At 37.4% G+C, this 25,235-nt stretch overlaps 1 protein-coding gene across 13 annotated transcripts in view; it reads right to left on the bottom strand.

Moving 5' to 3' along the window:
- Window positions 1–25,235, bottom strand: part of NUMB (NUMB endocytic adaptor protein) — a 102,781-nt gene that overhangs the window by 20,484 nt on the left and 57,062 nt on the right. For all 13 annotated transcript variants that reach the window (XM_032984771.2, XM_042790672.1, XM_042790673.1 and 10 more), the window contains 2 exons: window positions 16,055–16,198; window positions 3,684–3,758 (listed from right to left, as the gene is read on the bottom strand). In XM_032984771.2, the coding sequence (XP_032840662.2) occupies window positions 3,684–3,758; window positions 16,055–16,180 (201 nt within the window). In that variant the 5' untranslated portion in view covers window positions 16,181–16,198. The remainder of the gene's footprint in view (window positions 1–3,683; window positions 3,759–16,054; window positions 16,199–25,235) is intronic.

The raw sequence follows: 25,235 nt of genomic DNA, 5'->3' as shown, positions 1-25,235 counted from the left end.
ACTGTGTTGTGTACATAATGAGAAGGAGTTGGATGCTGCTGCCAAGTTGAGCAATGACTATTGCATTACACTAAGTAACAGCTTTTTAAAGATAGCAAAAGCTAAAGAGATTCATCAGAAGCTACCTAATTTTTAGGTGATGGTTAATTTTGCTCTCATCAAAATGCTTGTTAAATAAGATTTTTTTTTAATAAACTAGACAAGGTTAATGGAAAAGGCATCATGCAAAATGGGTTTAAAACAACACTGAGTTAATGTAGTTTAGAGATAACTAATGCATGTTTTAAAATATTAAATTATGTCTCTTTACCTGCTAAAACAAGAACATATATTAAAACAAATGCATCATTTAAAACAAGAAGTGGCAAGTTAGAAACCAATACTACACGCTAAAGCTGATTTAAAATCAAAACATGACATGAGAGAGTATACTTTTGCCTTTATATGCTGTTCCCGTACCTGAGTCAAATACATTTACAGGGCCCTTTAAGTTATTTTACAGTTTGCACTGAATACTTTAAATTCAGTGAAATGGTTCTGAGGAAACCATTTCGAGCTTAGTGTCCAAATACAAGGATCCTACCAGATATGAAATGTGTACACAGTTAGTAATATATCCCTACTAAGGGAAAAATGCAAGGTCCATTGGTAATATAAACCCATGCTAATAATAGAATGATAACTGAATACATGGGTTTCTGATCTATTAAAGAGACTGTGGTGCCATTTCATCAGACAGAAAATAGGGACATAACTCAGGTTTCTCTTCATTCATTCTAAACAATATTATAAACTGCACATTAGAGCATTGTTGGTGTGCAATTTCAGAGCTATAAAACTACATCAACAGAATACAGTATGGATGAGGGATTCTCTAGCTGAAAGTGGTGGCCTGCTACTCAGTTGTCAGTTAAACAATGCCTGAATAAAATGCTCACCATCATCTGGTTTCAAATTCTGCAAGATGCAATGATCAAAAACAATTGCACTACATTAAATGAGCAAGTAATAAAAAAAAACCCTGAAAGGTTATTTCCCGCAATGAAGAGACAGAAAGATTCATTTGCATCTTTTCTTTCAAAACACAAAACAGAAATTAAGCTATTCCTAAAAACAAGATTAACACTGTCCTATAGTCTTCTTGACAAATCCCATAAAATGTTTCAAAATCCATTAATCGACCCTAAAAACGAACAGACTTCAGTTCTCCAAATGAATTGCCAACTGTTGGAGAGCAAGAATTAAGAGGGAAAAAAAAAATTCTACTAAAATAGGTAAAGACAGAACTTAACTTTTAGAAGCTACACGATATGTGTATTTCAACAATTCTATTTTTTATTGACTGGATTTATAAAACCTACATGCTACCTGCAGAGAAAACAATCAAGATTAAAATAGGTCACATACATTTCGATGCAGTTTAGCCATATGAAAAGTGAAGTCCGACTGCCCTTAAGCTTGTCTTTCAGTTCGAGCACTGCTCTTGTAATTCTTTCAAGACCAAGAGAAAGCCCATCAAAATAACCAAGTACTGTAAAAGCAAGAGTCTACCAGAAGAACAAACTGTTTTCTTATCACATTCCTTGCACGCTGAAACATCATACAGTGGTTTGATTTCTGCTAATTAAGAGAGCATATAGTACAGAAAAGAGCTTTCAGTAATAGTAGAGCCCTAAAGAAATGCCCCCAGTTTAAAACCTACATGCTGGGGGCGGGGGGCAGGGGTTGAATTGCAGTGAGCAGCTCTAAACGAACCCTGGATCTGATGGAGTCTTAGCAACTAAAGTACAGAAAGTAGTTTCAGTAATTTGAATCTTCCTCTTGGGGCCCAATGAGAATTTCACCTCTGCTTCTCAACCTCCAACACTGACAAAGGAGACAGTGCAAACAGCAATCGTAAGAGACGCGAACTTGTGTCCAATTCATATATAGACATCAAAAACTTCATATAGCAGAAGAAAACAAAATTATCTGAAGAAAAACGCTGAATTTATGAGAATGAGTAAATCGATGCCACCCAAAATTTGGGAAATTAAATTCTTTACTTCCAGAGAACGCACTGTAAAGGATGGATATCCGAGTCTGACATTTGAGTCAATAATTCAGGTGATCAAGAGTCACTATCCTGGAATTATCCAGATTCTAGAAGAAACGGGGTGCTATGCTTTTACTGTGTTTCATTATTTATAAACTTAGCTACACTTAACTGTCTTGTGGGCTTATGAAGTTTACGAAAAAAACCTAAATAACAACTACTTCACAGCATAGCTCCCCAGGGAAAAGAATGAGAGAAGTTGCATAAAGTAGATACTGCGGTGTTACTGGATGTGCTAATAGAAAGTATTCTGATAGAACAAAAACCAGAAAGGGACAAAAATGGATGCAATTCATTATGTGGTCAGTACTGGCACTTTTAGCTACATAAACTAAATCCATAGAATAAAGAAACTCATTTATATTTTGAGTGGCCCATTTTAACAAAAATCAATCACCAGTCACTGTTGGACTGAATGGGAACAGATGGGATGTGGCTTTAGCAGGTTGCTATACATTAGCTGAGAAAGAGAAGAATGAAAAGACTTGATTTTAATCAGAGCACTAAACCAATTCAGAAACTTTACAGCACAACAGAAGGAAGAAAAGATAACCTATAATCCTCTGTTATGTGCTAGGAAGAAGGGAAGAACAGGCTTAGTTGGAAGCCATCTGAGCTCTCACATCTGGTGAGGAAACAAAGTGATGTCCAGTAGCAGGTACTTTAAGTTAGCAAAGGTGCAGTAAAAGCATTTGAGGGACTTTCAGTAATCTTGTTGAGCTGCAAGGATACGAGAGTTTCTTCCACTAAAGGCATCACTGAAGAATGTACATAGCTAAGACACATAAGAAGTGATGAAAAGGATTGCGCTTCTCTATTTCCATTCAAACTTCAAATTTTAATGTCCTTTCTCCTTCTGTTCTCTTCAAGGCTGTTTTAGCCTCCATTCCTTGATAGACTGATCACTGCCTTTCTGGAGCTTGCTAATTCTGCAGGATTTTGTGATATTACTGCTGCAGGAAAGAGATGACAAGACCTCTTCAAATGAGCCACAGAAATACAAAGAGCTTTGAACGAGTTGCCATTTACAGGAGCAAACGTTCACAGAAGCCAAACTAAGAGCAGCCCACTTCATGACATGTCAGAATTAGGCAGCCTTCAGGCCACTTTGAGCAGATGCAAGCCAAATTATATCATGCATGGCTACAATGTTGCAGTGCATTAGAAAAAAGCAGCCTAAATCAAGTAATATTTTGTATAACGGTGAATTAAGTCACTATTAAAGTGGCAGGCAACAGAGGGAGAGAGAATGGGAGAGGAAAAGAGAGAGAGAGGGAGAAAGAACTGTTAAAAACCAACGGTTGAAGTCCCATGTGGGTACCAACTTAGTCCGAAAGGTCACAGAGGATTTTTACACATTTGTTTTACAAATAGTTTCTGCAAGCAGAAAGAACAGTTGTAACTCTCTCCCTCTCATCATCAGATTAGCACGTCCCCCTAACCGCAGCAGTGCTCTCAAACCGGCCAACTGTTCTCCTAACATGGGTCAAAAGTTCACTCTTTAGCTGGGGCACTGCTGCTGAACGGACCTTGTCCAGTAACACTCACAGCCCCAAAGCCAACTTCTTCATGAAACAAATATACATACAGATTTCAGTCTCTTCACAGCTTCTTCACAGATATGCATTCCTCTGGATTCATCCACTTCGACATGTCCTAAGTACTGCAGGAAAGAGAACAGAGAGAGAAAAGCTGAAGAGCAGTTCTTTAAACTCCCTGGATTTAAGAATTCAAGCCCTGAATTCATCTCAGTACAGCTGAGATGATAGACATTAACAGCACTTTGCTAGCCTTCTTTTGAGGCCTGTATTTGAAGGTTTGACTCTGTATTTATATGGGGCACCAGCATCAGCAGAAAAGCAAAATACATCTAGAAATTTTGAAGGAAAGACAGACTTCCCTTAATTGGGGGAAAAAAATTAAATTGAAAAGCAGAATTGTATTTTCTTGCTTATTCAGCATGAGTTTTAATCACTTCTTTTTACTAGCATAGTATGAAAACCTTAAGTCAATATAGAGATGACTGCAAATACATAATTTTTGAATAACGATAAATATATTTAGTATCAAAAACTGAATTCTAAGTAGTAAGATAACCAAATATACTTGAATGTTCACATCCAAATACAAGAAATTTCAGTGCTGCAAACAGAAAACATCCTTCTTTTTTTCCCCTCCCCTTTTTTAAATTTGTAAGCCAAAACTGCTTATCTTCATTACAACACCAGGCTCTTATGTGGACACTGAAACGTTCATCATTCTCACAAAAGGTTTTTTAAAAATACCAGTTTTCAGTATACTCATCTGATCGAGAACTGCATAAAAAAAAAACCCTGGCAAAACAACAGTGAATAGAAACTGCAAGTTTCAAAGCTTTTCAATTAATAACCTAGAATAGTATTAGCCTATAGAGAAAGCAATTTCAAGAAATACGTTGGAATGTAGTGCTCGGAGTACTGGATAGTTTCATTTTACATTCTGAGCGGGATCTAAGTTTTCCAATTTCCCCTTACCTTTTCCAACTGTAGTTCTTTTTGGTAGGGGAAAGAAATGTTCTCTCTGAATGAGGATATGAATGTTTCTAAGCACTCAAGTCTTGAAGAAAACCATAGAAACAATTAAATAAAAGCTTTCTGAAATTTCATAATACGAGATGTAGGTCAAAGAAACTTACCACAATTTATGTGGCATTATAAGAATTGTATGTAATTTAGCATTTATATTCTAGACTAGCTAGAGAATACAGAAATGGTTTTAAAATATCAGAATCAATACTTGTGTCATTTAATGCAGTAGTAAACCTAGGTTTAATAATCTATTGAGAAGTCCCACTCCATCACAGAATATTCTGTCATGAGGTATCTGAAATCTTCCAGTTTTTGTTTCATTAATCAGGATACCATACTTCACTCCATGGACAAAAAAAAGATTTTGCTCTTTAGCACCGTGTTGAAGCACTCTATCAGAATAACATATTAGATTCAACTAAATGGACAAACTCAGACTGTTTTAAAGATTTAACAGAAATTTGAAAGTTGAGGGTTTTTTCATGCAAAGCAAGATACTCTAACAGAGGATACTCTACATATCACCATACGTATCATTAAACTGCTGAAAGATTTAAAAGATCTTAAGTGACAAAGGGCTTTAACATTAAATCTCACTATGTGGCGTTTTTAAAACAGAATAAATCTGGATGGAACAATTCTGCAAGAATTTCATTTAAACCAGCCCTCACAGCTGGAGAACCTTGGAAAATAAGTTGCATAGAAACTACAAGGTAAATAAAAGAGATCTGACACTTCAGAGCTTTTTTTCAAAACAAGCTGTATGAGGCTGAAGCCTTACAATTGAATGCTGGAGCTGCCAAAACAGCAACTGTACTCGCTCAGCTGAGCTTGCTGAACACTTGCGCAAGATCTTAATTTCTCCAGAACACACACTAACTAGAAAAATTTAATCCTAAAAATACACAAATAGTAACAATTTAAGATGAATTTACTATGTGTCTGGAAGTACATATTTGTATTAACAGCTATCACAGATGGATCTTCAGCTCTGCCATGACTCCTCTGGAAGTTCCAAAGATGCAGAAATTCTGTGGTTGTACATATTTGTCACGGGAAATTTTTGAGTTTAGTAACTTAAGAAAATTTGTCAACTTCTCTTTAAGAAGGGAGGGATATAGACAGGAACAAGGCTGAGGTTTATAGAGGACAGGAAAAAAAAACAAAAAACCAAAAAAAACCCCACAAACATATGCACTGAATGAGCCATCCAGTTTGCATTAAGTATCATACAAATAGAGGACAACTTTTGGATTTCCTGAGCTATCTGCACGTCTCATTTACCCCAGTGTAGGCAAAATGTTTCCAACTGAAGATCCAAACCATTCAGTCCCTGTACTTGGCAACCTGCCTTTTGCTTGGAAAAGGGAGAAACAGAGCAGGGTAAATATTGCCTCATGTCACACTCCAAAACAGACAACCATTTTCCCCTGTGTTGCCAAACCTCTATTCAAGCCCCATGCTCCAACTTTCAGCAATCAGTCATGCCACTGCTGCTAGGGACAGCAAGTTTAGATGCAGTTTTCAATACGGCTTCCACTCCAGTGAATGGGGACATTATTGCACATATCAAGTGCATCTACCCACACCGAAAGGGTACAATCCGCAGACCTTGTTGAGCATCAATCAATTCTGAATTATAAAAGAAATTACACTGCCACACAATACTTCTTTATGATATAAAGGACAAAAGGTGCTTTGTTTGCACTTACACTTTAAACTCTTCATCAAAAAAAACCTTGTTCTTCCTATTGAACCATTTTTGCAGAAGCCAGCAGCTCATCACTACCAGTATCAGTGGCCTTCTACATTTTACAGGCAGTTTCAAAATTCTTCCTGTTTTGTTTTGTTTTCTTCTGGGGTGGGGTGGTAATGTGTTAATTCCTTATAGATACCAAAATATTTATCTTTCTTGTAAAAATAACTTTCAACTGTATAATCAGGACGCTGCGGTCCTATTCTTAGCCAAGTGTCCCTCAAGCAGCAAGTCCCCTTCCAAATCTCCAGGCTTATTTCTAAAACCTTTTTTCCCCCCACCAGGCTGAAAGCTCTACATATACATGGCTCCTGTATTTAACCAGTGCTACAATAGTTATCTGACTTTTAATGGGTAGCAATCAAAGACGTAAATATTTCCTCAGGAAACTTGGCAAACAGCTCTGCTATAAACCAAGACCTTTTCCAGTACCCTTACATTTTAATCAGAATGTTAAATTGTAGTTATATCACAACCTAACCTTAAATTTGAAATATTAATTCAGCTTATTAGTGCAACAGCATTTTACGAATGACATTTCAAAATGTAATAAAGAAAATGCAGCTACTAGTTAGATTAAGACTTGGTCTGCTCCTTACAGCCTGAAACGGAAGTTCAACACCAGAATTCAGGACTTAACAAAAATAAACCATCACCGAACTCTGTTGCTCCACCACAGGAAAGAGATTGCATGGAAGCCACTTTAAAAAGCAGATACACAAATCCCAACTTCTATATACAACCTTCCAGAATCTCTGAAAGGAATTTCCCTTCAAACTAAAGGAGAAGAAACATACTGTGAAGTGCCTGGGCAGCAACTTGTCTATATAAGTAAATTCTCATGCAAACCCGTCATGGCACATTACCATAAACACACTCAAGGATCAGGACACATAATTACTGGGTACACAAAATTGATGTGAACTGCATAAGCCATACCATGGTGGCTGATGACTCTGCAGAACAGTAAGGAAGGGGTATCCCAGACATATTTGCAAAGAGCACTCCTTGTCACAAGGATCACTGCAGCTAGCATTCCTGGAGAAAGCAAGTACTTTTCCACCATGGAAGTGCATATAGTAGGAATGCAGTATTAAAATTGAATGCATTCCTACTTTATTTCCATAGCAACCAATGAATGATAGTCATGCCATCAGCAATTCTCAGCCATAAGATGTTCTGTAAGAGATTTAATCGTTATACCAGAAATTAACCATCAGTGCTTTTACAGAAAGCTAAAATCCTTGTGGGCAGAGTCCACATACAAAGCAACATAAAATAAAAGCTAGAAACCAAAGAAAATACTTTGGGGGTTGTTGGAGAACCCCCTTAACATAAATGTTTCAGAATAGAAGTATTGCTTACATTAAGGTTTTCAGAAAATAAAAAAATAAAGATGAGATGATGGTACAGTAAGTAATAGAAAAAAACCACAAAACTTTCCCTCTACACTTCTGGGCTTTATGTTCTCTTTCACTGACGGTGGTGTTCGGTATCAATCTCAAGTCAAACAGAAAGCAATCAACACAGGAACAAGTTAAACTGGCACATAACAAAATGCCCTTAGAACTTGCAAAATGCTTAAGAAACTATTATTTTTCAACATTTTAAGCTTTTTCCAGCTTCATCTAAAAACGAACAACTTCACTTATCATATCAAGTGTTTTTAATGAAGCTGTCTTACTATCTTCCCCAAAATATACACTACTGAAATTGCTCCTAAGAAAACATCAAGGGCTGATATTTCAGCTCAGAAACAACACAGATCTACCATCTGTGTCCTAGTACAAGAAATACTGCCCTGATCTTCTTTCTTTGTTTTCATTTCTTTCAAATAAACTCAGCTGACTCAGTTTTCAAAATTTTGAAGTTCAACAATAATAGCTGGCAAAAAGAAAGATCCTTCACCAGAACTCCTTCCACCCAGACAACTCACCTGAGCCAGGTTTGTTTGTTCAAGCCTGGTGATATGCTATTACAGTCTCTCTTCCAAACAGATGCAGCTACCCAAATCACTGACTTTCCCTCTGTATCAGCAGATGTTCACATGCGCTGTTTTATTTGCAATAACAGATCGGGTCCTTCAGGTTACGTTTGAAACTAGACGGACACAGGAAATGAGCTTACTGTAAGTCTTGGCCAAGGTGTCCCGTGCTAGGGAACTATCTGTCAGAGAGCAGCACACCATGATTTCCTTATTATTTTTCCTAGAGGCAGTGACATTCCTTTTCTTCCTCTGTGTAAGTATCTTCTCTCTACAACTGGGGCATTATTTGTAACAGTAAGACTGACTGCTTGGCATGCATGTGTAGATATGATTCTGGAATTGGTATTGCTCAAGAATTAAAGCCCGAGGTCCAGTTTCACAGCAAAATGCTGTCTTGCAACTAGACATAAGCTTAAATCCAGAAAGCCTGGATACATCCTAATTTTCCACTGACTTCTGTAAGACTTACATTCTACTGTTCAATACTTTATTTATCTCCTCTCTCACACCGATGCTCCTGCCTTTTTAATTTATCCGTTTGAGTTAGATGTTTGCTGAGACAGAGCTGTAGAAGCACAGGCAACAGAAACTCCATGATTAAGCATCAACAAATTAAGCTTAATTCTGCTTAGTCAAAGCTACAGGTTAGTTATGATGGTACACATGTCCTTAGGGTCCAACTTACTCCACCTCCCTAAGTCTCCAGAAATGAAAACGACTCATCAACCTGTTAAATCCCCCAAACCAGGAACTGTAACAGCCTATGACTTCTAAATGTCTCTGAATATTGTGGGTCAAAAGAACCTAACTCTAAAAAAGCAGTATCTATACCAGTAGCTCTCTGCATCTCTTCACACCCACCTAAGAGCTACACTATGCATTTCACTCACTGGTTCTCGTATCATATTTATCAGTGTGAACAGAAACAACACTGTGAGGGAATAACAAAAGTTTCCAGTTAGGACTATTGAAGTAACAAAGTTCAAGAGGATACACAAATGCTGTATTCTTCATCTTCTCACAAATCCCTAAAACAAGGCAGAGAAGGAACCCAGGAGGTTATGTAGGACAGCACTTGCCCCAAGGCAGGAGCCACTCCCACACCTACATCAGAGAAGTCAGCCTCAAAGCATTATGACATTTCTGTAACTGGAGATCAATAGGGTAGACCTTCAGTTCCGTAGCTTACATGCCTCACTGTTAGAAAGGGAGGTTGTTTTGCTGAGTTGTTAATGCCTGTCCTAAATTTCCCCTGATGAGGCTTAAACCCGCTATTGCTCCTAGCCCATTTACAGCTTCCTGTATGTACTGTTAGACTTAGGTTTTTGATTGCTCACTCTGGTGTGCAATTCCTGCTTCTCCAGGAGGTCAGCATTAGTAAATAAATTTTAAATTTTATTTTAAAAAAAAGAAATCATGTGTTGATAGCACAAAGTTTTATAAACACACTGCACAGGTGTACATTGTACCTTTACTTTAAGTCCTGCAAAAAATTATGTTTCTGTTTATGACACTGGGAATCCCCTGATTTTAAAAAAACAAAACACCCAGGATTAAAAAGTATAACCCAATAAAAACTTCTTGATTCCCAACACCTAAATTACATTTTTTAAAAAATGTATTATTTCTGCAAGGATATGCAAACCATTTTTATGGCTCCAAACATGAATAGTGATAATTTTAAAACAATTTGAAGTTTGCTAAACAATTTAAGAACTTGACCTTGGCCAAAGACAGGAGGGTTTTAAAATTGAGTAAGAAGTTTCATTTAAAACTTCTTGTTTGCAAGACTATTCAAACAAAACCAAGGGTTGGACACAAACATGTAAAGTTTAAAGAGTAGGGATTGCATTACATTCATTTTAATTGTGACAAAAATGCACAGGAATATATTGGAGGGAGTCTCACAACTCCAACGGTTATGATCATCATTCTTTTATAATTAGTTGTCTTCAGGCCTTCTTCCTGTGATCTTAAGTGCTGTAGAATTTTAAAAAGGTACCTTTGCTTGCTGCTGGGTTAGGATTCAACATGAATGGTTATTGTTCATTGCTAACATCAGTTCAAGCCTTAAGAGGTAGGGATTTGTAGTGTTTAATGTGTAAGGCCGTGCAACATTTCAGAAATCAGCAGATTTGTCACATTAACTTCTTAAAAATACTTAACATATTTTCCAAAGTCTATTCAAGCATCTCAAGCTTTCACAGTCAAAAATATCACATGCCTAACTTAAAGGCACTTCAGCATCAACATGATGTTAAACTCTTTCACAGCTACTATTATTTCAAACTAAAAGTGCATTTAAGACATAAAATAAAAGCCACAGTTACCTGTGCTGAGTACTGGTTTTTCTGATCTGGAGGAACAGAATGGCATACAAGATGTATTTATAAACTAATTAAAAATAAGAAGTTATTTTTAATATGAGATTTATAAATTTAACATTAAGCAATAAAGTTCAATAAATAAACTCCAAAATTAAAGAGTACAACTGAGCAGCTCTGAGTGGGGCAAGAGCACACAGCAAAGTGACAGAAATGGCCTATTTCCTTCTGATGGTGGTTTCAGCAGGGCCACATATGGCCTAATGATGTAACATGCTGCCAGGTCACAGGGTCCCCAGGGATGAGAACTGACACTCACAGGTCCCAGTGAGGATACTCTACAGGGCTCAGCACACCTTGTTCCCTTTTCTTCTGTCCCTGCTGGAATACAGAGCAGTACGGTGTCCTCCAAACATCTCCCACCAAAGCAAGGGCTAGATAGGAAGCACCTGAGGAGTATTTACTCTGAAAAATCAATTCTTTTATGTGTGAATGTACAACTGTATCCATACAATTTTTATTTGTCAACACTAACACAGAAATCAAGATTTAGTGGAAAGGCTAACTCACATGATATCAGGCACTCGGCAGCAAATCCTGGACTTGAAATTCAAAAATACAAATGTGTCTTGTTACTCTTCCACATAGCCTTTTTTCACTGATATTTTTAGTTTTCCGGTTGAAATAAATGGAATCAAAAAATGCAAGTAAAGTTGCAGGCTACAGGCAACAGTAGCCTTAGATGCATTAAGCTCAAAAGTGACTGACCACCAAAAATAATGAAAGTGATGATAAAAAACTAAATTAATGAATCCTGTGACTGTTACGTCTTCTAGAACCACAGGTAGGAATCAGCTATTAATATTCTGTTTAATATGTCTGGTTTGTTAGAATCACCAAGAACTTGCAAACATTTAGTTTGTTTAGTTCTGTTAAGTAGAGGGAAATGACCTAATTTTTCTGATATAAATTTCACAGGCCAGTTACTCTAAAGTACATTTGTATGAATAAAAACTACTTACCCAGAGGGACATTCGAAAAGGCATTTCAGACAAAAGAAGCCCTAATGTCAAATATTTTAGTCATTAAAACACAGAACAGCTGCATGTTCTCAGTGAGGTAGCGTCTGGAGCAAGAACGCAAGTTTTAAAACGTGTATGTCAATGAACCTAATTTTTTGCAATTATGATGTATAAAGATTGTGTGAAAATACAGCACTGATAAGTGTGGCTGTAATGTATGTTGGAATGATCTACTTCTGCATAGTTTTAAATACAATGTCTCCATCTAAGTCCCTTATAAATTACATGTATCTGGCACAGTTGTTCTCTCAGAGGGATGATTCACTACTGAAACACAGTAGTTACTACTTTGTGTTAGGAGAGTGGAAGAGAATTCACCCCTGAAAATATACTTCTGCAGAGATTTTCCAGCAGCTTTAACAGTGCCACATTTGGTAAGGGGGCAGCTCTGAGTACATCCATAAAAGCTGCAGTGCATCATGCCTTCACACCACAAAAGTCAGGAGAGCAATACCATTATCCTCCCAGTGGAAAACCAAAAGTCTGCAAGTCACACTTGTCTAAACACAAGTTTAACATACTTTTCATAACTTTGCTGACAGACAGGCACCTGTCTCTCTGCTGATGCAGTGGCATGGAAAAAAAAACATCAGTCATTTGCTCTAGAATCCTAGATCTTCTTTGAACGTAACTTTTACGGATTCAAAGCAGTTTACACATAAGAACACTGCAGGAACATCAGTAGCCATTCCAAGGCCCTATTTTGAATGTGTCAGATTACCACCTCAAGCATGGTTAGATTTCCAACACAGTGAAGAGCTATCTGTAAATACGTCCTACAGGAACTAAGATGACTGAGAAAATACGATCAGTAGCTGGTTACATACAAACACAGCCACTCCAACTAGTGGTAAAACAGACTGTCACAAAACAAACAAAAAAAAGAATTATTGCCTAAGTAATAGTAGATGCCCAGGATTATCACCACCTCCAAATTTATGAGCACAGCATTGGAGAGAAGCAACTATACATCAAATCTACTTCCCTGGATTTTAGAACAACAATGTAGTAAGAATTTTGCCACTACTTTCCACAGAGCATCTTCTCTACTGAAATGAAGACAATCCATAGATGAATCAAATTTCCTAAGGATCCAACATCACACTTACAGACTTTCATTAACAATAAGGATCAGGTGTGGATGTAGCACAGGAAGAGGTTCAAGAACTGTGCCAACATAGAAAACCTTTCAATAACATTAAATCTGTTTGCAGTACAGCATCCTCAAAGCACAATGAATGAGAAGCTACTGGAGTCCCTGTCCAACACTTAACAGAATAAAGCCTGGGGGCAGGATGAAATCCTATTTGCAACATGACTTTAAAGTGCTTCCACATGTTCTGTAATATCTAAAAAACAATAAATCTGTGCTAGCACTCTACAAACACTCCAACTCTGGGCAAAATATAAATGTCCAAAGGCAAGAAGTTAAAAAACAAACCAACTTAACACTACTTTAAGAGAGTGACATATCTTTCACTCATCAAACTTACATGATCTTTTTTTTTTACCAGAGAAACTGAGAGCAAGCATTTCCTACTCTACATTTGCACTAGTCTGCTCTCTCCAAAAAAAGAATGTTAAGAGTCTTACCAAAATAAAATAGCAATCATTAGAAGAAACAGAGTCCTCAACATGGCTGCCACTACATTAGTTTCATGACTTTGCTTTCATACAGAAAACCTTAGAAGACAGCTGTAGAGACATTTGTTAACATTTCTCAGGTTTTCACCAGCTATACAGGTAAAAATCTTCATCACCTCTGCAAAAGCCAGACACCGATCTTGCCACACAGCTATGCTTTGAGCTCTGAAGAACTACACCTGATGAGTTTTAGAGAGTGGGCAAGGCAGACCAAAAAGAGTAAGGACAGACTAACTGCCCAGAAGCATATTAAACTGTGGTTGAACAGCTATACTACAGGCAATGGATCACTCTGGAATTCCCGTTTAGGGACCTGGAGAAAATGAAGATATTGTCACCATGTTCCAGATTTGAATGCATTCCTATTCATTAACCATTCTTCCCAAAATATCTGTTTATTCTGCTCCACTGAGGAACATCAGGAAGAAAAGCCACCCATCAGATATTTAAGGACATAGGAGATAGCATACTTTTCCTGGAATGCATGAATTTCCGAATAATACCCCAAAACAATGCGACAGGATACTCTCCTTCAATAGCACAAAATTCTATTCTTTTTGCAAGCAAAATATAGTACCACCCACTAAACTGATGACTCTACATCTGGTTTATCTCGTTCACTCACAATGGTGTGCTTCCTGTCTGTATCTATTAAACACCAGTTAACACCCACTTTGCATCCCAAGCCTAATAAAAGCTTCCATTACTGCCTATCTCGAGGCACAGTATTTTGGAGGATAAATTCTAATTGAATAAGCTACAACGCCTCTTAATGTCAAATTGTTCTGATTTTAAGCTTTCTAATTGCAAATTCTTTAAATATTAATAGACTACCATTCTGATCAAATCAAGAAGCTTATGCAAAGATGCATTTACTTCAGAGTATTTTTTCCAAAGAACAAATTAAATTAACTCAGTGAATTCCAATATAAAGCAGGCAGGTAAGTGTAAATAAGTCCCATTATGGACAGGATGCAAAGACTCATACATTTCTATGCCTCTTCGGCACAGAATAGCCCAAAACCTTTTCTGACTTTGTAGAATAGATGAATGGTTCATTTAAATACAGGAAGCATTTGTCATTATAAGTGCAAGTCCTGACTGAGACTTAAAAAAAGGTCAGTCTTTAAATAGCAATAAGTGGTTCACACCCTTTGTGTTCAGTAAAGGATTGAAAAAGTTTTAATTAAACTAAATGGTTAGAAACTAAGCACTTTGCTTTTCAATCCCTGTAATGCTATATTACTTAAAAAAAAAAAAAAAAAAAAAAAAAAAGATCCTCAAGATAACAGTTACTTTCTCTCCTAGACAGTGTTAAACCTTAATCAAAGTTAGTGTTTCCACAGAGCAGTTACTCACTTTCACAGCTTTGGAAAAACACCATCTCTGTTTAGTACTGGAGTACAGTTCCTTCCTTCTAGCAGAAAACTAACATAACACAAATAAGCAAGCAACCATAACAAACTAGAAATGTTATACACACTTGAGTATATGTAAAAGCACATGTAAGCAACCATAGTAGGGTAAAGTAGGACATGAATCTAGTGTGAAAGTTATCTAAAATTTATTGTATCTGCATACCCACAGCTTTACAAAAATACGTAACAGCCAGTTTGAAGAGTTCCACCTAGCAACATCACCTGTTTAACTATCAGATAGAATTACTTTAAGTATAATACAGACAAAAACTAATAAAAGGTCTGAGGTGTCAGAACCATAGACTGTTTTCCTTGTGCATAGATACTTAGTCCATTAGCTTTCTGTAAGTGTCATCTGTTTACAGTCTATTGTAGTTATTTCTAGTGTGCCTTGAGGAAGAAAGCTTTTGATTACAAGGGGAGCATATGCAACAAGACACCTTAAATTTAATATTTATATTATTGCATTTCTTAAGTATTAATAGTAAATATTCTAAAATAGTAAAACAATATTGTTTCTTAAATAAAGGGGAAGAAGAAATGATGGCACAAAAGAAAATACTTATGTATAATACTCTGATAGTCTGGAATGAGTTCTTAATTCAAAAGGGTAATTTAAATTTTACATGCATTAATACTCTGTAATATGCACACACACAAAACTGTAGCACAGAAGACACTTTCAGAAGTTAACAAGTGCTTATAACCTCAAGCACTGGAAGGCAACCCAAGTATTACTTGGCAATGCTTTCAATTACCAAAAGGGAGGAAGGATTCCTTTCCAAGCGCAACCCACGCTTACCTTCCAAGTCAACTGTAACCAATTTGAACTTTTAACAGAGAGAACTGAATACCTTTCCATGCAATGCAAGAGGTCTATCATTTCTGCTCTTCCAGAAAAATTAAGACAAATTTTATAATACTCCTCTGCCTAGCTACATGATTTATTTCAACTAGATAATAATGTAGGCTACCTCAGACAGTGATTTTCCAAGGCCTTTGTTACAGGATTCATCTGGCTTTAAAAAAAGCACCCCATCCTTTGCAATGAAAGCTGACTCTAAAACAGGTCAGTGTGTAATGAAGCATGCCGCTGGCTCATGCTTGCCAAAAACACCCCAAATAATAATTCACAGCAAGAGTACCTCATGGATACCCAAGAGAAAGGCAGAAACTCTTACCTTAACAGGAAAGCTACACTTGCCAGTACGAACGCCTTCTTCATCGGTCTGCCACTGATGAGGCCTACTGGCCTCTGGGACATAGACATCTTTCTTTCTCCTAAAGCTTTGCCGTAATTTGTTCATTTCTCAGATTTTCACGTCCTAGAAGAAGAAAAAAAGAATACTGCCAATAGGCACCAACACATGCATTTAGACACTTTGGGTCAACTACTACCATGACAAATATCCCTCTGAAAAATCTGAGCTTCTGCAAATATGAATGGGTGTACCTGTGAAAGGAACATATTTTGGACATAGATTCAGAGAAGGATAGATATTCACTTCAAAGGGGAAAACACAAATCCACATTACTTATTTAATATCTTTCCCAGGAACTGAAGCATTAGACCCAGGAATAACTATTAATCTGAGCATAAGGTTACCTAAAATAGCTGACAGAGAAGCTCTGAAGAGTGATACGCATGATATCCTGTCTCCCCGAATTTAAATACCTACCTAGAGCAACCAAGCAGGACACCAGTAGCACAAGCTTCCAAGGCACCTATGTGAGGCAAGGATTCATTGCCCTAAGACTGCTCCTAAAATTGTGCTGTTCTTTATGTTCAAGGGACAGGTTCATGCTTTTACTGAGGGACACAGTAAAACCAAGAACCTATTTAAGAAAAAACATTTTTTTCTTTAAAAACAGCTTGTGCTGTTCTTTAAGTTCAAGGGTTAGGTTCATGGTTTTACTGAGGGACACAGCCCTGCCCTTGCTTAGTCTACTGGGAAACGTTCTTATGTTTAAATGACAAATGCACTGAATTGACTTCCACGTCCTGGGTAAATCTCTAAACAATTATGCTGCCTTACCTCTTCAAAGGGGGGAAGACCATTCTGTAATTACACTTTCAGAGCCTAGAATTACATGTTTTTTATACACTATTCTCTTACATATCAGTATCTATATGCAAGCCAATCTATATTTTAGACATGTTCATCTTCACTGTATTCAAACTACAACTAGCCAAGAAGTTATCAGAGGAAGTGCTACTAATAAAAAGACTCGATATTCAGCTACAGAAATAAAATCATATGGAACACAACACAGGGAATAAAGAAAACATGTTGAAAGGCTTCTTGAGCTATTGTAGTTTTTTCCTGAAAAATAAGCCTTCTTACAACCATGACATCTCATTTTGATAGGAAAAATAGATGCTGCAGAATGCAAGGCTACAAAATCTAACTGAATAATGTATGTTTATTTCCCATTAGATTAACTAAACTACAGAATACAGATGTTTATGGTTGTCAATAGACAGCCTTTGAATGAAAGCAGCTTGAACACTGTTTTAAACCCTGAAAAGAACTAGTGTCTTCCAGTTAAAACTATGCAACTTAAGTGAAGAAAATAAAGATATTCACGTTTGTGGTATCTGATATTTAAGCAGCTTAAATTCAAAATGCAACAATTTCAAAGTTGGACAAAGGTCAGAAATGAAAAGCATCACAGAAAGTCACTACCCACCACCACCAATTCTGATCAGCAAAATTAAAAATATTAAATTGTTTTATATCTCATGATTCATTTTAGCCATTCCAAATAACAAAAAAGAATGAGTTTTGTCACTGACTCCCCAAACTTTCCTTCAGCAACTGTTACTTTACTTCTTAAACTCTAAATCATTAGGCAAGCCAGTTCCCATTGTATCTTACAGGCATGGCACTGGCTCATTTCTCTATAATCTTCTGTCCTTCCATAATCTATTTAAAAGCAGTATTGTAAAATCAGGAATAATTTAAAGATATACCTATAGAAAAAGGAAACATCACTATCACTAGAACTGGGAAGTTTATGTGTGGCGATGCTTGTTGAAGTGCAAATAAGCACGCTACTCACATGCACGAGTTCAGTGATGAATGCAATGCTGTCTGGTCTTGTAGCATTGCAGGGCATTCTTTCAGCATAAGGGATAATTCCTGAAGTACTTCTATATTAGCAAACAACCAGACCAAACTCCACTTTTGCGGCAAACACCTGCACTCAAAACTGCTTGATGAGCATTTGAAAGCACACCTAGCAATCCAAATCTCTCTTGTAAATTAAGTGAAGGGTTGAGATGTATGACAAAGGCTAGACAACTGTCCCTGGAAAGAAGCATGTACCTATAATAGCCATGAGCTCTAACAAACAGTGTAAGAGGGATAGGAAGATGCTCAGGGATTCTCAGTCACAATTATCTAGTTATACAGCAGTGTTAGCTTCATTCCTCCATAGCCGCAAAATGTCTGACATAACTAGTAACATATTTTCTTGAATTTACTTAGTAGGATTTAGAGATTAGAATGTGTGCAAAATAAAAAACATTCAAGTTTCTTACCACTAAACAAACTGAAGCAGCTCCTTTACAAACAGTTTCTTTATTTTACAAGCTAAAAGCCATTTTAAAATCTCTGAACATGCAAAGGCAATTCTGGTAGTTTTAAGAGGAAGTGCAAGGCTTCTACTCTCCATTAAGGTTTAGAGAGACATTAGAGCAGTATTAGTTATATATTTTGCTTTACAATCTACAGGCAGAGGAGTCTATGCATTACACAGTCTAAAGTAAGCAGAATTTCGAGGGGGGCTATTCAGTCACCTCCAGCAGGTGACATGTACTGCAGCAAATCTCCACATGGCACCTCAGCTCATGAGGACAAGACACCCACTCTTGTCCCCGCTGAAGACTGGCAGTGCCACAGCACAAGGAGCAAAACTGCTGCTCTAGCTGTTCCGGTGCAAAGCTCACCGCATTATGTGTGTAGCTTAAAGCCCAGCTGCCCGACCTTGCACTCCGGTGACCGAGAAACAGGCATAGATACCCCGTTCTGCCGAAAAGGGCAGACTCAAACTGACACAAATCTACCAGTATTTTGAGTACGATCAATTAAAAAAATGCTTTGTAGGTATTTCAAAACCTACAAACGTGTAAAAACCACCTGCGGAAAAGTTTTCAAGGTCACTCTGAATCTCAAAAGCTCCAGTGAGTAGCAAAACAAGAATTGAGAGTAGCACACAGCCACTGTACCACTTGTGAAATGGCAGCCTAATTGCCTTATCATAACATTTGTGTATGGGAGCATTTCCTTGGACTTCTCCCAGGAAGCACTGCCTTAGTCCATAAAACTGGTACCTTATCAGAGGTTTATTCTGACCAGGAATTCCAATCCACAGGGGAGGATGAGAACAAGAGTTCCTCAACTACACTTCCTATGAGAAGCTGAAGTGGCATTCTTCCCAAAAGCATTTCCTTTTCACTGAAAAGCAAACCCATTTTCCTACATGTTCTAATTTTGAGGTCATGTTGGCAACAAGCGGTTTAAAAATAGCTTATTCGAGTTAATAAAAATGCTGACAAATAGCAAAATTAATTTCTGGTCAGGCAACCAGTGAGCTTTCTCCAACTGCCACACACAGATTTTCTGAGATGTCAGACTGTTTCAAGTAGGCTGCAAAATAGTTTGCCCTATAAACACCTAGTTTGCTGGTAACATACATGTCAGCCCAATATAACTAGAATTGCCATCTGATGGAAAAGCAATAAGCAAAACAATTCACACAGGCTGCATATTTCACAATTCAGGAGAGAAACACATGAATTGCTGCGATTAAGTGCTGAGATTTCTAATAATTTTGTCCAGAGCTCAAAATCCCTGCACAGGAGCTCTAGAGAAAATCAAGCGAGCATTTTCTATTGAATTCTTCACAGTGCACTTCATATTTCCCTGCAAGCGTAGCACGCCTGCCGACACGAGACGCACCATCCCAGGCTGCGACAAGCCAGCAGGGTATTTTCTATTAAACTGGCAGCAACACTGATATAGTAAAAAGTTTTATACTCTGGTTTGGGATTATGTAGGCTGAAAGTTATCCTTCCCTGATTTTTCCATATCTAGCAACTGATTTTTGTCCTGTAATTAAAAGTATTTTAAAAACCCCCATGAAGAAGCAAACCAAACCACCGAAGACACTATTTCCTTTTTACTTTTACAACCCCAAATCTAGCTGGAGCCCAGAGAGAAGACAACAGTGAAACAGTATTTGAAGATAAGCCTGGTGAAAAGTCAAGATAGGAAACTCAAAATCTAGTTAAATCACAAAGCACAGGATTATATCAGAAACAAACTGGTAACAAAGGCTGAAAGCACCGAGATCTGGAGAAAAGAGGAATCGGAGACGCTTTGGGTTCTGTTATATTTCAAGGTTATCTCTACCAGGTGGCTAACTGCAGACAGCTCAACATCTGAATGGTCATGCCCATGAGAGGAAAAATTAAAAACCTAAATAAATAAATAAAAACACAACAACAAAACCCAAAAAACAATGAAACCCCCACAAAACACGAAAACCTCCACCACTGTTGCAATACAAGAGATTACAACATTAGGCTGAACAAGCATTAGAGCTGTTCCCAAAGCACCATACAAGCATCTACAAAAGTTACTCACATAGTGAGTTTATAAATTTATGTTACCATTTATTTTTATGCAAAGTGATACATTCTGAATATTTTGAAAATACAGCTCCAAAGGCAGGAGAGCTTTGGCACCATTAGTCTTCTGAGCACCTGAAAAAGTATAATTTTAACCTGTATCAGTTCACTGATATGACAACTCAGAGGCAGCACAGAGACCGAAACAACACTGTCGTGAATAAAAGTGCATGTTGAAGCACTCTTGGCTTCATTGCCTTGTGCATCATTAGGTTATGGTTGCAGAACAAATTACTGCAAGATAAACTAGCATGGTAATTCATGTCTTGTTAGCTGCTCCGCTGTACAAGTGTGTTCACTTCTACCCTTCAGTGAGCACAAGCCAGCAATTTACCCTTCAGTGAGAGATGCATAAGTTTTCCACATTAACTGAAGTTAGATCAGGTGGGAGCTGCAGATGATGCAAATTTGGAGCCTAGCTTGCCTTGCAGGAGTTTACACATGTGCATTTTACATAAATGTTTCTTGCATAGCAGTTGCTGCTACAGGGTGATCCAAACTACAGGATCTGCAGGGCAGGAGGACAGTATCGGTACCTGAATTGGATTCACACATTTTAAATGGTTACGTTTTAGGCTGGGGTACTAATTTCAAATTTTAGGGACAAAAAAAACAACACAAATCCCTTTTTATACCTTTCTTCTGAACTCTGGCCTTCACAAAGGTTATATAATCTGCATTCAAGTATGTGGTATCTTTTTTGTTTGCAATGGAAAAGGATAAGAAACTCATTTTAAATCTTCAGTTCAGCCACTTTTTTAATGCACACGCCCACCCCCTGACCACCACATCCCCCAGTGCCATCCTCCTGTTTTACAGTACAAGTCTTCCTGCAAGCTTGAACCATCAGCAGTAGACCAAATAGACACATCAATAAAATTCCTAGAAGTATGCATTTCAAACAGCAGGAAATCTGGGCTTAAGAACAATGTGTTATAGGGATCATTCTAAAATTTTACATCTATTGCCTGCTGGCCACACACAGGTGAGGTGAGAGCAGCTGCGCAACTATCAGGTCCTACACACTCTTTCCCAGTGAAATGCGCCTAATACTGCTAATAAAAAAAGCACCAAGCCAACAGAGCCCAAAACCCAGAGCAACAAGTTCATCCATCTCCAGTGTGTTTTTTTGCCTAAGAAATACCAGGCATTTCTTGACATCAAAGCTTTCTGATAAGGATGCGTCTTTCCTGCCAAAGTTACTTGATACTTTAGACCTAAGAGGACATGCGAATTACCTAAATTTCATTGAAAAAAATGTGTTTGCCTAACCTACTTACTAGAAAAACACTCCAGAAACATTTCTTGGCATAGCTGTAAAGATCTGTATCCTCAGAAAACTCCATGGCTTTGAGATCTTGTGGAAGTACAATCTGGTCATACCTGTCCAAAGACTCATGCCTAACAGTTACCTTTTTAGCATCATCAAAACTTGAATTTTATTACAAAATCCACAGGGGTCTGCACCAGGAAATGCAAACAGCCCGCACTTCCATATTTCAGAATAGTATTCCACATTGCTTTTTCCTTTAAAACTCAGTTCACTGCTGACACTTCAAAATTATTGTAAATCTTGGCTACAACTGGGACACTAGGACATCAGAGAGAAAATATGCTTGTTTCAAGCCATTTTCTTGGGATGAGATTTGGTTTTGGCAGACTTACCTGCAGTACAAGCACAAAGATAAAGAAGTGGTTCAAAACATTTAGATCTACTTTCCTTTCCAATGCACAGTTTGAATCACTAAATTTAAGATGACGAGGTAAGTAAGTTTCATTTATAAGAAAAAGGCAACCTAGGAAAGCAAATCGATTGCCATCAAGGTAAATAGTCTGTCTCTGTCTATTATGAAACTGCCAGAATGGAGTTTTACTTCTCTGAAACATCATTATTAAGCATTGCTGCTAACAGTGTCCCCTCCTCTCCCACTTACACATTACAAAAACATGTAATGCCCTATCTCTTCGAGCCTACTGTAAAGGTTAGCCAAAACTTGCTGCAATTGCCCTTAAACAGTTTCTCTCCAATTATTCACCAGCACAAGAACACAGAGTACCCTTATCTTCTAAGGAAGAAAAGGTCACCCCACGTGTCAGATTTTGAATGCAGAACTTTGAGCCTTTTTGTAAGTTTAGAACCCATAAAATCTAATTAAATCCAGCACTGTCACACTGAACCAAAGGAAGGCATGTAACCATATGAGCATGCTCACTAAAACATTAACAGTCCTGCTTACGCAATCCGGTGTGACTAACCACATTATTCACCACATGGCTTTCCAACCCATTTACCCTTTCATTACCCAATTAAGATCTAGTAATACAATTCTACAAGTAAGCATTCTTAGACATCAAAATACACACAAAGGTGAAACATGAGTTCATTTGTTGAGCCAGTAGATACATTTTGTTGGTGGTATTGTTATTATTAAAATCCAAATTAAGAGGATTTTCCTTGTTGAAGAAAAATAAAGTGTTGGATAGATAATTAAAAGACTACTGAAACAAGTATATCAGCTGTAGAAAGTAATATTTAGATCATAGCTTGAAAATACACCAGAAACGGCAACTTTAAACTCTTTATATAAGACCAAAGAGGTCAGGGCTGTAACGATAAGATAAATTTCTCTGACAGTGTTCTTAGAAATTGTAATGCACTGTCATTGTAAGATGTGAGGTACTAGCCAACCTTGAAAATCCATCAGATTTCTTGCTGTCTTGTACCTGAGCTAAGGTATCATGTGAGCACTCCACAGCTCACTTCCAGAGAACTTGACAATTCTATTTGCACCACAGATGACAGTGGAAGAGGAGGGAAAAAAGTGTTATGACAGCAACATCTTAGTGGCAAAAAACAGAGTTAAACAAAAACTGCAGCTAGCTTACGAAATATCAGGAAATGAAATAACAAACTGTAGTCCAATACACTGTTAAACAAGTGTGTGGCTAAAAGATTCAGCTACCAGAAGCCCTGTCCTAAAGCTTAGAATTTTGTAAAATACACCAGACTCTTCAAACGTAAGTATCCCTAGACTGCAGCAACTAAGTACAGTATTCAGTACTTCCACAACAGTGTGTAACAGAAGTACCAGCACAGCAACCACACTCAGACTCTTAAACTGTCAGAAAGATACAAGTCTGATCATTTTAAGGAAGAAGTTATTCCTAAAGATAGGCAATGCTCCTTCTAGCAGTCATAAGAGAAATCACTTGTCTCTCCCAAACCTGTGAAGTTCAGCAAATAAAAGAAAGCAAGCCTCATTTTCTCCATCAATAACTTCTAAAGGAAATGTCCCAGTTCAGACTCCACAGTGACTGCAAACTCTGACTATGGTCCTGTACAATATGCTAAAAAGTTTAAGTGCAGAGATACAAGACAATAGTCCCCTTGTTTTATAGGCTCACTAAAAATACACTGCAATGACAGTCAGTCAGTAGTGAAAAGCAGGTCTCCTAAACACTCTAAGCAATACAAAGGGAGTTGAATTATACTACCTATAATAACTGAAAACAAGAAAAAGTTTTCTAAAGAAACAGTAGCTATGCCTTGTGGAAGGCAGTTCAAGCAATTCTGCTTTGCAGCTCATGTGCACGCATGTGAAGAATTTTAACTAAGTCAGTCAAACCATTTCCAAGTGAATCATTTACATTTAGGGCAGTTAAATCTCAGACAACTGAACAGTTTTCAAGCATGAACACCTCAGGTTTACAAGGTATCTTTAAAAATACATGCTGAATTTAGAAAAGTAATTAGATATTAAAGTACAAAAAGGGCTGAAACAGTGGAAAAAAGATTTTCTTTAATCACCCAAATCCAAGAACCAAAGCTGGAAGTTAAATATGTCAAATCTCAAAAATAAATGCATTTTCAAAATCAAAACAGAGTAACTTTTACAAGTAAAATAAGTACGTTTTATGGGTAAATCAGTCACAAAACTAAGGTTTTTACACACTGGATTTACTTCAGTAGGACCTGTGAGTGTTTTATACCAAATAATCAGTGTCTGAACAGACAAGGAATTCTATCCAGTACAACAAACACCTGCTGCTTAGGGGTAGAAAAGGCCAAATATAAACCAATTAGTCATACCTTCATGCTATTGACCTGATCATTACCTACTTACTATGAGTTCAGAAACACTGGAACACACAGAGTATTTTTGGTTCTTAAGTGAGAGCAGAAACTACAGACAAACAAGCTACAGATCCAGAGTATGTACTTCAGGTACCAACATGCACTCTACACCAGATTACTTGGAGGATCCGTTTTAGCAAGATTAAAAAAAACGTATCCATACTGAAGCCTTACACAGTGTTTCCTATAAGATGATCATGCTCAACACAAAAATGAAAGCCACAGCATTTTGGACAACTGATCCAGCAACAGTGCTCTGCACCAACACAGAGCAGCCTTGAAATGTCCAGCCCACCTATCAGAAGCACTTGGAACAACAAATTCTAAATTCTTTATCAGCTTCATGAGAGGTCTTCAGTGGGAATGGACAGTTGTACTGCTAAGTCTGCCAGCAAGTAGGATTCAGGTATAGAGAAACTAGGGAAGTCACACAAGGTAAATCCACAAGAATAATACATGCTCAGATGCAGAATGGGGAGTTACACAGGGCTCTCCACTGGAAACAGTGATTTTTATTTTATTCATATATGTT

This window comes from Tyto alba, unplaced genomic scaffold (genome assembly GCF_018691265.1).
Source record: "Tyto alba isolate M040663 unplaced genomic scaffold, T.alba_DEE_v4.0 Super-Scaffold_18, whole genome shotgun sequence".
In the NCBI taxonomy this organism is placed as follows: Eukaryota; Metazoa; Chordata; class Aves; order Strigiformes; family Tytonidae; genus Tyto; species Tyto alba.
Note: the sequence above shows the minus strand (reverse complement) of the source record. Positions and strands in the feature narration are given on the sequence as shown.